The following is a 15,098-nucleotide window of genomic DNA, read 5'->3' on the forward strand; positions in this document are numbered from 1 at the left end:
GAGAGAGAGAGAGAGAGAGAGAGAGAGAGAGAGAGAGAGAGAGAGAGAGAGAGAGAGAGAGAGAGAGAGAGAGAGAGAGAGAGAGAGAGAGAGAGAGAGAGAGAGAGAGAGAGAGAGAGAGAGAGAGATCAACCCAATATGATCACCTCTTTGACAACATTGATCTGAAACCTATACAATGTGGAGAATTGAACACACAGTCTACATACTACTGATGGTAATGTATCTGCATGTATCTAAGCAGGTTTTGTACAGTGTAAGTGTGTGTGGGAGTATCAGACAGCCCGTCTCACCTATAATCGAGGCGAACAGCTCTGGTGCTGAGCTGCCAGCAGCCATGAACGTAGCTCCTGCCACGTCTTCACTCAGGTCCAGTTTCTGACAGACACACAGAAGGAAGAAGCACAGTCTCACACAGAAGCCTCATACATTAACCATCAACACACAAACACATCACATCAACACCTCACTGGCGTAATAGGGAGAGGAAGGAGGTTTAGAGGAGAATGTTATTGGGACTCCAATTCACCCACCTCACAGATCTTCTCCAAAGACATCACAAAGTAGTCATCGCAGACGATGGCCAAGGCCAGAAACATGTAAAGGGCCTGAGAGAGAGCGAGAGAGAGAGGGGGAGAGGGGAGAGGGGAGGGGGGGGGGGAGAAAGAGAGAGAGAGAGAGAGAGAGGGGGGGGAGAAAGAGAAAGAAAGAGAGAGAGTAGAGAGAGGGTTAGAGAGGATATAGTCCTGGGCACAGTGAACAATCTACTGTATAAAAACACTGAGTTAGAATATATGCAATTATATCAGCCTCACTGTACACATGTCCTGTTATCCTCTATCCTGCCCTCACAAAGTAGAAAGTTGTTTTTCCTGCCAAAGAGAGAGGAGAGTCATCTGAGGATGCATGTTTGATGTGACTTTTGTTGTGTAAGGCTGCGATGACAGGCCCTGCCTAGGGCTCTGGGTACAAACCAACCTGTGTTGTTCACAGCACAGCCCAGGACATCACATGACAGGAAGATAACAGGTCATCCACAACGACACAAGGCTGACAGAATATTTATAATTGTCATAAAATTGTCTGTCAGAGAGCTGCATGACTTATCCCGGATGAAGTGCCCAGGACACAGCAGGGTAATCTCTTAGTCCACTAATTAGTGCACGGATGGACACACGCACGCTAGAAACATGCACCGATATACGCAAGCATGCACACACACACACACACACACACACACACAGTCGACAACACATGCCTGATTTACTGAACCACATGGTGTTTAACACACATAAAATTAATCTCCTACCGCAAATATGTGCAGCAGGACAGCTCCTCTGGTGCGTTGGTAGGTGGTGAAGATATCCTCAGGGAACTCATTGATGGCTGAAAGAAAACAAAAACATCTCCAAAGTCATGGGTTGGTCTTACAACATCACACAAAACAAAACAGCCTATATAGTTCAAATAAATCATTTGGGTATAAAACAAACAACAACAATCAAATCAACTTAATGTAAAAAAAAAATGATATCTGTGCCTTTATCACACTTAATGTCCTGCCTCAAAGAGCTAGATGAGTCTGAAAGTCCTGCCTCTAAACTAGAGCTCACACGGTGAGTTTGGGTGACTCTTAACCTGCATTAAAAGAGTTTGGTTGTCTCAGAGAAAATCTAATAGTCTGAGAGTCCTGCTTCTAGAAGCCTTGGTGATTATTAACCATGCCTCCAAAACTAGCTGGGTGAGTCCTGCCTCCAAAACTAGCTGGGTGAGTCCTGCCTCCAAAACTAGCTGGGTGAGTCCTGCCTCCAAAACTAGCTGGGTGAGTCCTGCCTCTAGAGCTGTGTGGGTGAGTCTGCATCTTGCCTCTAGAGCTGTGTGGGTGAGTCTGCATCTTGCCTCTAGAGCTGTGTGGGTGAGTCTGCATCTTGCCTCTAGAGCTGTGTGGGTGAGTCTGCATCTTGCCTCTAGAGCTGTGTGGGTGAGTCTGCATCTTGCCTCTAGAGCTGTGTGGGTGAGTCTCAGTCCTGCCTCTAGAGCTGTGTGGGTGAGTCTCAGTCCTGCCTCTAGAGCTGTGAGGGTGAGTCTGCATCCTGACTCTAGAGCTGTGTGGGTGAGTCTGCATCCTGACTCTAGATCTGTGCGGGTGAGTCTGCATCCTGCCTCTAGATCTGTGTGGGTGAGTCTGCATCCTGCCTCCAGAGCTGTGTGGGTGAGTCTCAATCATGTCTCTAGATCTGTGTGGGTGAGTCTGCATCCTGTCTCTAGAGCTGTGTGGGTGAGTCTGCATCCTGCCTCTAGATCTGTGCGGGTGAGTCTGCATCCTGCCTCTAGAGCTGTGTGGGTGAGTCTCAGTCCTGCCTCTATAGCTGTGTGGGTGAGTCTCAGTCCTGCCTCTAGAGCTCTGTGGGTGAGTCTCAGTCCTGCCTCTAGAGCTGTGCGGGTGAGTCTGCATCCTGCCTCTAGAGCTGTGTGGGTGAGAGCCATGCTTCACCACAGGGTGATATCCCTCAGGAGTGGTAAGCTTTGGTGGGTTAGGCTCTGTTGCCCAAACGGCCCATCTGTTCCTGGATCAGATCAGCGGCCTACTCGGCACCACATCTCCAGAGACACAGAGACACAGCGAGATCCATGTGTCCATCTGCTACCTCTCCAACCAATGATGTCATTGCATTCTGTCACCACTCTCTCTCTCTCTCTCTCTTTTCTCTCCCCCCCCCCTCTCTCTCACCACGTCATCCCGTTGCATCTCTCTCTGGAGGTTGGACAGAAGCCCACTAGACACAAGATGTCCACAAGGGATACAGAAGGGAGACGTGTGTGCACTCCGATTCCAATCAAACCACAAAGAGAGTACAAATACACAGCTAATGGACAGACGTCTTTCTCTCTCATCAAATCAATCTAAGCTGATTACACTCCCTTTAAATCAAAATAGTAGCAAATTAATATATCTGTAATTATCAAGTCATAGATAACACATAAAATCTAATAACGCAATTCTAAATATTATACTGTACCAACTGAAAATACAATATAAAATAATCAAAGAGCAAACGGGTTCACTCAATAAGGGCATAAATAACTGCATATATTGACATTATTATCAAGTGTACAGTAGTATTCTCTAGCATCCGAGAATAGCAGACATAGCAGCAGTAGTAGCAGTAGCAGCCTCCCTCCCAGAGGCATATCAAATGGTGGGGACACTGTAGCCTTGATCAGATTTCCAGCAGGCCCTCAGCAGCGATACACTCCCCCACTCTCCCCCACCCTCCTCCATAACAGAGGACAGGCCTCAAGGTCACCCCCTGGGAAGGGAAGAGAGGAAGGGAAGGAGAGGGGCGAGCATCTATCTGAGCTAGCAGCTAGCTCCAACGTAGCGTCATCATCAGTCTCCTGCTCCAGTCCACATAGCACTCACGCAGTCTGTCACTGTCACACCACTAGACTTGTCTGCTAGCCTCGATTAAACGATTCAACCTGACAACTCATGCCATTTGGAGTCTGCATTTTGATACAGTATGTTCAGAACTGTTACATAAGCTAGCGAGAGAGTGAGGCAGTTTTGATTTCCCATATAGACTACAGTATATACTGTAACTGAACAGATTCATTATACTTGTATTGGTTTGTAAGTTAAGCATTTGTATAATAACCTAATGCATTGATATCTGTTTTGGGGTTTTAAACCTTTGCTCTTACAATTTCTGTTAACAAATTGTAGATCTTTGGTTACCATATCGTTAATCAAGACACACATAACACTAACCTCCAGAAATAGCACAGATCAATCTGACTTGGGTTCACTGCTGTGTCAAATCTGACTGGACATGAAATGTGCCATAGGAGGACTCCCACCCTAACAACCCTGTGGCCGATCGAGGACCAGGGACCAGGGTCAGCCAAATGTTTGTGGAGTGTCATGGATGTTTCTTCCCCTAATGGGTGAAGCCTCTCTGCCACAGTCCTCCTACCCAGGATCCTCCAGGATTCTCCTGCCCTGACAGGTGCTCCCTTACAAGCCTATTTGAGGAACCCAACCAGCAGTGATCAATAATTGAAGACAACACCATTACTCTCTCGGCAGTAGACAACAGCCAGCCAGCGCGTTCAGCTAGTGCCATGTCTCAAAACAACAAATGTGAGGAGACGCATGCAATCCAGAAGTTAGGTTAGGACACAGTGCATTTGTCCTGAGAGCTCTCTGTTTGTGTGTGTGTGTGTGTGTGTGTGTGTGTACTTGCGTGCCTGACAGTGTGCGTTGCATGTGTAAGTGTGCACACGCAAATCATATGTGTGTGTCTCTGAGTACTTGTAAGTGTGTGTGTATTTGTGTGTGTTATGAAGATGAGTAATCAGATATCATCTCTGTCTATAAAGAGTGTACTGAATCAACTTCCCCCACTGGCCCTGGCCTTCATTATTTTTTCATTCAAGCAAACAGCTGCCCTCCACCAGCAGAGTCATGGAAATGGCCCTGTGGGTGAAGTTGACTGTAACTGAATTTCCCTTCTGAATTTCTTAATTTCTCTAACAAATATCTAGAGAGAGAGAGAGAGAGAGAGAGAGAGACCCATGGTTGGCACACATACACACACATTCTTTTGACAGGTCAAATCTACAATACAGCCTCATAGTGGCTGTTTGATTATATGTATGTTGCTTGGTTAACCAAGCATGTGCAAAGCCACAGAGAAAACTGATCATCTATCGAAAGGGTGAACAGGGAGTACACTGCAGCTACATCAACGGGGCTGCAATGGAGCGGGTTCGAGAGCTCGGAGTCCAAATGACTAAGGACTTAAAATGGTCCACTCACACTCGCACAGTCGTGAAGAACGTGCGACAGCGCCTCTTCCCCCTTAGGAAGTTGAAAAGGTTTGGCATGGGCTCTCAAATCCTCAAAAAGTTATACAGCTGCACCATTGACAGCATCTTGACCGGCTGCATCACTGCTTGGTATGACAACTGCACCGCCCTCGATCGCATGGCGCTACAGAGGGTGGTGCGGACAGCCCAGTACATCACTGGGGCCGAGCTCCCTGCCATCCAGGATCTCTATGTCAGGCGGTGTGAAAGGAAGGCATGAGAAATCGTTAAAGACTCCAGCCACCAAAGCCATAGACTGTCCTCTCTGCTTCCGCACGGCAAGCGGTACTGGTGCATCAAGTCTGACACCAACAGACTCCTGAACATCTTCTATCCCCAAGCCATTAGACTGCTAAATAGCTAACAGAATGGCTACATGGACTATCTGAGTTAGGTTTTTGCACGGTTTCTATGCACACACTCAGGAATCTACACACTCGTGCACACTGTCACTCCAACACACACATAACATGCACACACATGTATACTGACTGTACACACATGCACACACACTCAAATACAATCATAATTTACGCTGCTGCTACTCTGTTTATTATACACTGCTCAAAAAAATAAAGGGAACACTTAAACAACACATCCTGGATCTGAATGAATGAAATAATCTTATTAAATACTTTTTTCTTTACATAGTTGAATGTGCTGACAACAAAATCACACAAAAATTATCAATGGAAATCAAATTTATCAACCCATGGAGGTCTGGATTTGGAGTCACCCTCAAAATTAAAGTGGAAAACCACACTACAGGCTGATCCAACTTTGATGTAATGTCCTTAAAACAAGTCAAAATGAGGCTCAGTAGTGTGTGTGGCCTCCACGTGCCTGTATGACCTCCCTACAATGGCTGGGCATGCTCCTGATGAGGTGGCGGATGGTCTCCTGAGGGATCTCCTCCCAGACCTGGACTAAAGCATCCGCCAACTCAGTCTGTGGTGCAACGTGGCGTTGGTGGATGGAGCGAGACATGATGTCCCAGATGTGCTCAATTGGATTCAGGTCTGGGGAACGGGCGGTCCATAGCATCAATGCCTTCCTCTTGCAGGAACTGCTGACACACTCCAGCCACATGAGGTCAGCATTGTCTTGCATTAGGAGGAACCCAGGGCCAACCGCACCAGCATATGGTCTCACAAGGGGTCTGAGGATCTCATCTCGGTACCTAATGGCAGTCAGGCTACCTCTGGCGAGCACATGGAGGGCTGTGCGGCCCCCAAAGAAATGCCACCCCACACCATGACTGACCCACCGCCAAACCGGTCATGCTGGAGGATGTTGCAGGCAGCAGAACGTTCTCCACGGCGTCTCCAGACTCTGTCACGTCTGTCACATGTGCTCAGTGTGAACCTGCTTTCATGTGTGAAGAGCACAGGGCGCCAGTGGCGAATTTGCCAATCTTGGTGTTCTCTGGCAAATGCCAAACGTCCTGCACGGTGTTGGGCTGTAAGCACAGCCCCCACCTGTGGACGTCGGGCCCTCATACCACCCTGATGGAGTCTGTTTCTGACCGTTTGAGCAGACACATGCACATTTGTGGCCTGCTGGAGGTCATTTTGCAGGGCTCTGGCAGTGCTCCTCCTGCTCCTCCTTGCACAAAGGCGGAGGTAGCGGTCCTGCTGCTGGGTTGTTGCCCTCCTACGGCCTCCTCCACGTCTCCTGATGTACTGGCCTGTCTCCTGGTAGCGCCTCCATGCTCTGGACACTACGCTGACAGACACAGCAAACCTTCTTGCCACAGCTCGCATTGATGTGCCATCCTGGATGAGCTGCACTACCTGAGCCACTTGTGTGGGTTGTAGACTCCGTCACATGCTACCACTAGAGTGAAAGCACCGCCAGCATTCAAAAGTGACCAAAACATCAGCCAGGAAGCATAGGAACTGAGAAGTGGTCTGTGGTCACCACCTGCAGAACCACTTCTTTATTGGGGGTGTCTTGCTAATTGCCTATAATTTCCACCTGTTGTCTATTCCATTTGCACAACAGCATGTGAAATTTATTGTCAATCAGTGTTGCTTCCTAAGTGGACAGTTTGATTTCACAGAAGTGTGATTGACTTGGAGTTACATTGTGTTGTTTAAGTGTTCCCTTTATTTTTTTGAGCAGTGTATATCTTGATGCCTAGTCACCTTCCCCCTATACATATCTACTCGTGGTGAGCGGGTCAGCTGTTTGTTCACCTGCACCCGCCCGCAATTGCTAATAACTCATCTGCAATCACCCGACTATATGTGATTAATTGAAAATCTGAGGCCCGCACCCGAACCTAACCCGCTAATATAGAAAATGCGGTGTAGGCTACAGTCAGAGATGGCGGAATGATATATTGACAGGGGGTGCAGGATTTTTTGGGGTCTGATTTAGATATGTTTCTGCTTATAATTTCAGACATTTTAGTAGGCTATTTGTTAGTCAACTTGTCTTTAATTAACGATACATGCAGCTTCTCTTCTGTCATTATATGTTGCCATAGAAGACTAAATAAACCCTGGCTCACCAGAATTATGTAATAGATTGATTGAATGAATACTTCAATCTAGTTGACATCGGTAAAGGTTTCTCTGTCATCTCTGCTTCTTTCGTTGAGCAAAGACGTTTAGGGACCGGGAAGAAAACGCAATAGCCTAACTCTAAAAAAACTGAAAAGATTTTCTGTGCCAAATTTCCAAACTACATCAGTTTCACCGGTTGCAAGGAAATAGAAAGCTGTGAAAACGACCCAACATGTTTCTGATAAGATTTCAGTTTGGCTTGGATGCATATTTTATGTGGTTGAAATACTATCAGCTTTTATGATCTTGATCAAGATAGTCCCTCTACAGACAGTATCTAACTGCGCCTCACAATCATCACACATAACATAGCCAGCACTGGTATGTATCATCCTCGTTTACCACTTCACCAAATCTTTCCCAAACTACTTTTCTGGCTCTCCCTTCTCTTTATATTCAACTCTCCATTTCACAGCTTTTCTCTTATTGAATTAAACTCTGACATTGTCCTTTTTGCCTGCGTGGCCTCCACAATCACCCGACCTCGCCCCAATTGAGATGGTTTGGGTTGAAGGAAAAGCAGCCAACAAGTGCTCAGCATACGTGGGAACTCCTTCAAGACAGTTGGAGAATGCCAAGAGTGTGCAAAGCTGTCATCAAAGCAAAGCGTGGCTACTTTGAAGAATCACAAATATAAAATATATTTTGATTAACACTTATTTGGTTACATGATTCCATATGTGTTATTTCATAGTTTTGATGTCTTCACTATTATTCTACAATGTAGAAAATAGCAAAAATAAAGAAAAACCCTGGAATGAGTAGGTGTGTCCAAACTTCTGATTGGTACTGTATATATCTTTAAAAAATATATATTTCCTTTATTTTTTCCCCTAACCCTACCACCCCTCCCCTAATTCGAGTAAACTAATGGACAACAACACTTAGGCTTCTACTTCCAGCTTATACATACTATATACATTTTACGGACACAATGTATTTTACAATAGTTATATTTTGTTTGTTTTTAATCCCATCCTTCAGCTACCCTTAACCCCTCCCATCTATCTTTGAAGACCATCCAGTTTGATTTCTATTGGCCAAATATTTTTAACTGTGCTGTTTCAAAAAAAGTTCTGAACCTATATACATTTTACGGACACAGTATATTTTACATTAGCTATCTTGTTGCTTTTAGTCCCACCCTTCAGCTCCACTCAACCCCTCCCATCTATCCTTTAACACCATCCATTTTTTTCTTCTATTTGCCATATATGTTTTAACTGTGCTGTGATGTTTCACAAAACGTCTGAACCTTTCTATTCTCATAGTTTATACAGATTGTAAATTAAAGATAAACATTTTTGCTAAAGGTATTATTATATTATTGATTGATTGACTGAGACTTTTAAAATCACCCAGCAGTGCTATTTGCAGAGTTCCGGTAAATGTTGCAATTCTTCAGCCATTATAACGGCGCACTGGAGAAAAACAAAACACACGGGTGAATATCCCGGCGAATACAGTACATAAAGCATTTAACGATTATCGACACCTCCACATGAAACAATCACACACAAAGACATTGGGGGCAGAGGGAATACTTATACAGGGACTGATGAGGGGATATGAACCAGGTGTGTGTAAAACAAGACAAAACAAATGGAATGATGAGATGAGGAGCGGCAGTGGCTAGAAGGCCGGTGACGACGAACGCTGAAGCCTGCCCGAACAAGGAGAGGAGGCAGCTTCGGAAGAAGTCGTGACAGCCATTCCTGGCCCTGCAACCAAAAACAAGCTAAATATGGGCAGTACCAAAACAAATGATCTAATGATTCTGTCTCTTCGCAGCAAATGGGTTGGGCAGAGTTGGGATGGTTGTATCTCCAATATATACATAACGTTCTATTGGTTGCAAGAATTTTGTATAATAATTTAAATTGAAAGATTATATGTTTTGAATCCGCCGTCGTTTTGTGTATCAGTTCATAAACCATGTGCCATGGAATCAGTACATCAAAAATCTCTTCCCAACTATTTTGCAATCTATCTGGCACAGCTGTCATTTTTTGGGTCCTTAAATGAAACTGGTATACTTTTTTATTTATCACAATTTTCTTTAACCAATTTTGGTCTTTAATGCAGGGCCAACAGACAAGTTCCTTACTTTTTCCCCTTCCACTTGTCTCTTCCATTCCAGTAATGCTGCAATTAGTTGGTTGTAATTTTGGGTAGAGCAGACATTTCCATATATTTTTGTTAGCTGCATGTGTGACATAACTCCACCAGTCCTATTTATGATATAATTTACAAAGATTATATATATGTATATATATATATATATATATATATATATATATATATATATGCACCACCGTTCAAAAGTTTGGGGTCACTTAGAAATTTCCTAGTTTTCCATGCAAAATTAATAGCAAAAAATTAGAAATAATGATTTTTAATTGAAATAATAATTGTGTCCTTCAAACTTTGCTTTCATCAAAGAATCCTCCATTTGCAGCAATTATAGCCTTGCAGACCTTTGGCATTCTAGTTGTTAATTTGTTGAGGTAATCTGAAGAGATGTCACCCCATGCTTCCTGAAGCACCTCCCACAAGTTGGATTGGCTTGATGGGCACTTCTTACGGTCAAGCTGCTCCCACAACAGGTCAATAGGGTTGAGATCCGGTGACTGTGCTGGCCACTCCATTATAGACAGAATACCAGCTGACTGCTTCTTCCCTAAATAGTTCTTGTATAGTTTGGAGCTGTGCTTTTGGTCATTGTCCTGTTGTAGGAGGAAATTGGCTTCAATCAAGCGCCGTCCACAGGGTATGGCAAGGCGTTGTAAAATGGAGTGTTAGCCTTCCTTCTTCAAGATCCCTTTTACCCTGTACAAATCTCCCACTTTACCACCACCAAAGCACCCCCAGACCATCACATTGCCTCCACTATGCTTGACAGATGGCATCAAGCACTCCTCCAGCATCTTTTCATTTGGTCTGCGTCTCACAAATGTTCTTCTTTGTGATCCGAACACCTCAAACTTCGATTTGTCTGTCCATAACACTTTTTTTCAATCTTCCTCTGTCCAGTGTCTGTGTTCTTTTGCCCATCTTAATCTTTTATTTTTATTGGCCAGTCTGAGATATGGCTTTTTCTTTGCAACTCTGCCTAGAAGGTCAGCATCCCGGAGTCACCTCTTCACTGTTGACATTGAGACTGGTGTTTTGCGAGTACTATTTAATTAAGCTGCCAGTTGAGGACCTGTGAGGCGTCTGTTTCTCAAACTAGACACTCTAATGTATTTGTCCTCTTGCTCAGTTGTGCACCGGGGCCTCCCACTCCTCTTTCTATTCTGGTTAGAGCCAGTTTGCGCTGTTCTGTGAAGGGAGTAGTACACAGCGATAAACGAGATCTTCAGTTTCTTGGCAATTTCTCGCATGGAATAGCCTTCATTTCTCAGAACAAGAATAGACTGACGCGTTTCAGAAGAAAGTTATTTGTTTCTGGCCATTTTGAGCCTGTAATCGAACCCACAATTCCTGATGCTCCAGACACTCAACTAGTCTCAAGAAGGCCAGTTTTATTGCTTCTTTAATCAGCACAACAGTTATCAGCTGTGCTAACATAATTGCAAAAGGTTTTTCTAATGATCAATTAGCCATTTAAAATGATAAACTTGGATTAGCAAACACAACGTGCCGTTGGAACACAGGACTGATGGTTGCTGATAATGGGCCTCTGTACGCCTATGTAGATATTCCATTAAAAATCAGCCGTTTCCAGCTACAATAGCCATTTACAACATTAACAGTGTCTACACTGTATTTCTGATCAATTTGATGTTATTTTAATGGACAATCAAATTGCTTTTATTTCGAAAACAAGGACATTTCTAAGTGACCCCAAACCTTTGAACGGTAGTGTATATATTTTTTAAATAGCTACTGTATATATGTGATGCTTCCTCTCCTCCTTCTTGCTGTAGCAAGGGAATGCTTTGATGTTGATTCGAAATAAGGACAATTAATGTTTAGCAGTTCCCTCAAGATTCAGTATTTAAGTATTTTCTAAGTGGCATTTGTGTTGCAAGAAGAAAATACATGGTTGAACATGTACTACATGTTCAGTAGCCTACAGTAGTACTATAGTATAACAAGATATTGGAGCACATCAGTCAAAAACCCAATTGGGATTTTACACACTAACAGTATCCAAACTAGCACTGTGATAGCTACACTGAGATAAGGTACAGTAAATCGCGAGAGAGTTGATTTGATATGATTTGAGGAGAGAGAGAGAGAGAGAGAGAGAGAGAGAGAGAGAGGCCTCCCTCCTCCTCACTTGACAGGCACAATGACCTCTAGTTGGCCTTCAGCTCAGTAGGATGCCTTTAGCTCTCTCTCTCTCTCTCTCTCTCTCTCTCTCTCTCTCTCTCTCTCTCTCTCTCTCTTATCTTTCTCCTCTCTCTCTCCCTCCCTCCTTCATTCTGTATTGTACACTACAGATCTCACCACCACACTGGCACATACCATAAACCATACACATACACACCAGTCCATGTGTCACACACACTCAGACTTGCTGAGAGCTATCAGTGGAGAAGCTCTGTGCTGGGTCCGCAGAGTGCCCTGCTGATCCAGTCTGCCTGACAGTTGTGTGTGTGTGTGTGTGTGTGTGTGTGTGTGTGTGTGTTTGTGTGCGCGTGCGCGCATGCATGCGTGCGTACATCACTCTACCCAAGACTCAGCTTGTCAGCACTGAAGAGGAGAGGAGTTGGGTGGCTGGAGTCTTTTACCATTTTTAGGGCCTTCCACTGACACCGCCTGGAATAGAGGTCCTGAATGGCAGGGAGCTCGGCCCCAGTGATCAAATCAAATCAAAATGCGCCGAATACAACAGGTGTAGACCTTACAGTGAAATGCTTACTTACAAGCCCTTAACCAACAATGCAGTTTTAAGAAAAAATACCCAAAAAATATACCAAAAAATATGAAATAAAATAAAATGAAATAAATGTTACAAATAATGAAAGAGCAGCAGTAAAAAGTGATGTACTGGGCCGTACGCACTACCCTCTGTAGCGCCTTGCGGTCGGATGCCAAGCAGTTGCCATACTAAGCGGTGATGCTCTCAATGGTGTACCTGTAGAACTTTTTGAAGATCTGAGGGTCCATGCCGAATCTCTTCAGCCTCCTGAGGGGGAAGAGGCGTTGTCATGCCTTCTTCACAACTGTGTTGGTGTGTGTGGACCATGATAAATCCTTAGTGATGTGGACACCAAGGTACTTGAAATTCTCGATCCGCTCCACTTATTGATGGTGTTGGAGTTGTGCACGGATGTGTTGTTGCCTACCCTCACCACCTGGGAGCGGCCCGTCAGGAAGTCCAGGATCCAGATGCAGAGGGAGGTGTTCACTCCCAGGGTCCTGAGTTTGGAGGGCTCTATGGTGTTGAACGCTGAACTATAGTCAATGAACCGCATTCTGACATAGGTGTTCCTCTTGTCCAGGTGAGAAAGGGCAGTGTGGGGTGCAATAGAGATTGTGTCATCTGTGGATCTTTTGGGGCGGTATGCGAATTGGAGTGGGTCCAGTGTGTCTGGGATAATGGTGTTGATGTGAGCTATAACCAGCCTTTCAAATCATTTCATGGCTATGAGGCAATAGTCATTTAGACAGGTTACCTTGGTGTTCTTGGGCACAGGGACTATGGTGGTCTGCTTGAAACATGCAGATATAACAGATTGGTTCAGGGAGAGTTTGAAAATATCAGTGAAGATACTTGCCAGCTGGTTAGTGCATGCTCTGAGTACGCATCCTGGTAATCCATCTGGCCCCGCGGCCTTGTGAATGTTAACCTTTTTAAAGGTCTTACTCACATCGGCTACGGATAGCGAGATCACACAGTCGTCCGGACTGGTGCTCTCATGCATGGTTCAATGTTGCTTGCCTCGAAGCGAGCATAAAATGAATTTAGCTCGTCTGGTAGGCTTGCGTCACTGGGCAGCTCGCGGCTGGGTTTCCCTTTGTAATCCGTGATAGTTTGCAACTGCAAGCCCTGCCACATCAGACGAGCATCAGAGCCGGCGTAGTAGGATTCGATCTTAGTCCTATATTGACTGTTTGATGGCTCGTAGGAGGTCGTAGCAGAATTTCTTATAAGAGTCCGGATTAGTGTCCCGCTCCTTGAAAGCGGCAGATCTAGCTTTTAGCTCAGTGCTGATGTTGCCTGTAATCCAAGGCATCTTGTTGGGATACAGTATGTACGTACGGTCACTGTGGGGACGTCATCGTCGATGCACTTATTAATTAAACCGGTAATTGATGTGGTAAACTCCTCAATGTTATTGGATGAATCCCAGAACATATTCCAGTCTGTGCTAGCGAAACAGTCCTGTAGCTTAGCATCCGCTTTGTCGGACTACTTCCGTATTGAATGCTTCACTGGTACTTCCTGTTTGAGCTTTTGCTTGTAAGCAGAAATCAGGAGGATAGAGTTATGGTCAGATTTGCCAAATGGAGGGCGGGAGAGAGCTTTGTATGCATTTCTGTGTGTGGAGTAAAGGTGAGTTGTTTCGCCTCTAGTTGCACAGGTGACACGCTGGTAAAAATTTGGTAAGACGGATTTCAGTTTCCCTGCATTAAAATCACCGACCACTAGAAGCGCCGCCTCTGGATGTGCATTTTCTTGTTTTCTTATGGCCCTGTGCAGCTCATTGAGTGTGGTCCGACTGCCAGCATCGGTTTGTGGTAGTAAATAGACAGCTATGAAAAATATAGATGAAAACTTGGTAAATAGTACCTCGAGACTTCCTTAACATTAGAGATTGCGCACCAGCTGTTGTTAACAGAGAGACACACACCTCTCCCCTTAACCTTACCCGAAGCTGCCATTCGGTCTTGACGATGCATAGAAAAACCCTCTAGATGTTGTGACGTCACGAGAGGCTACACAGCTTTCAGCGGGATTGCTCAAGTAGTGCAAGGAGACCAGGTTCAATCAAAACAGGGATTTTATTAAAGGTCTTGGGAAACTAACGAAAGTCTAACACAATTCTGTTCTCTTGTGGCTCTTTAAGGGTTAACAGTTCAGGGATGTCTCTTCCACATCCAAAATCATAACTCTCACTCGCTCAAATAACTTTTCCCCAGTCTTACTGTATTCCACGTTGCAGCTAGTGGCCAACCCAGCAAAACGTCCTTCCAAATGTCCCCCACGTATTTCCACAGGTGCATATATCCAAAGGTGAGTATTTCCCCAAAGGTAAGTATCTCCAAATCCTTATATTCCTCATGGAAGTGGACGTGCAGCACTCTTGTCCTCCAGAGAGCCCAGGTTGGAGACTGTGTCTCTTCCCTTCCCAAACCTTCAGCTCATCAGCTCCTCATTTGTTTCAGCTGCGTGGGAAGATTGGCCATAGAGGGGTGGAGTTCCCGACCATACCAGCAGATGGAGCCATAGCTGTCTGGGTTTGCAGCCACCTCAGGGGGATGTAACGTCCCTCCAGGACACAGCCTCTCGTGACATCACAATGTATATTATCCATGTCCTTGTTCAGCCACGACTCCAAGAAACATAGGATATTACAGTTCTTCAGGTGCCATTGATAGGATAGTCTCGAACGGAGCTCGTCCACTTTGTTCTCTAGTGATTGTATGTTGGCCAGTAGAACGAAGGGTAGAGGCAAATTATTTACTCGTGGACGTAGTCTC

At 44.9% G+C, this 15,098-nt stretch overlaps 1 protein-coding gene across 1 annotated transcript in view; it reads right to left on the minus strand.

The window, feature by feature from the left end:
* slc24a4a (solute carrier family 24 member 4a) overlaps window positions 1–15,098 on the minus strand; it is a 40,624-nt gene that overhangs the window by 12,803 nt on the left and 12,723 nt on the right. The window contains exons 3-5 of the mRNA XM_041854876.2: window positions 1,310–1,386; window positions 534–608; window positions 294–378 (exon numbers count right to left, since the gene is read on the minus strand). Of these exons, the coding sequence (XP_041710810.1) occupies window positions 294–378; window positions 534–608; window positions 1,310–1,386 (237 nt within the window). The remainder of the gene's footprint in view (window positions 1–293; window positions 379–533; window positions 609–1,309; window positions 1,387–15,098) is intronic.

Source organism: Coregonus clupeaformis, chromosome 29 (genome assembly GCF_020615455.1).
Source record: "Coregonus clupeaformis isolate EN_2021a chromosome 29, ASM2061545v1, whole genome shotgun sequence".
NCBI classification, from domain to species: Eukaryota; Metazoa; Chordata; class Actinopteri; order Salmoniformes; family Salmonidae; genus Coregonus; species Coregonus clupeaformis.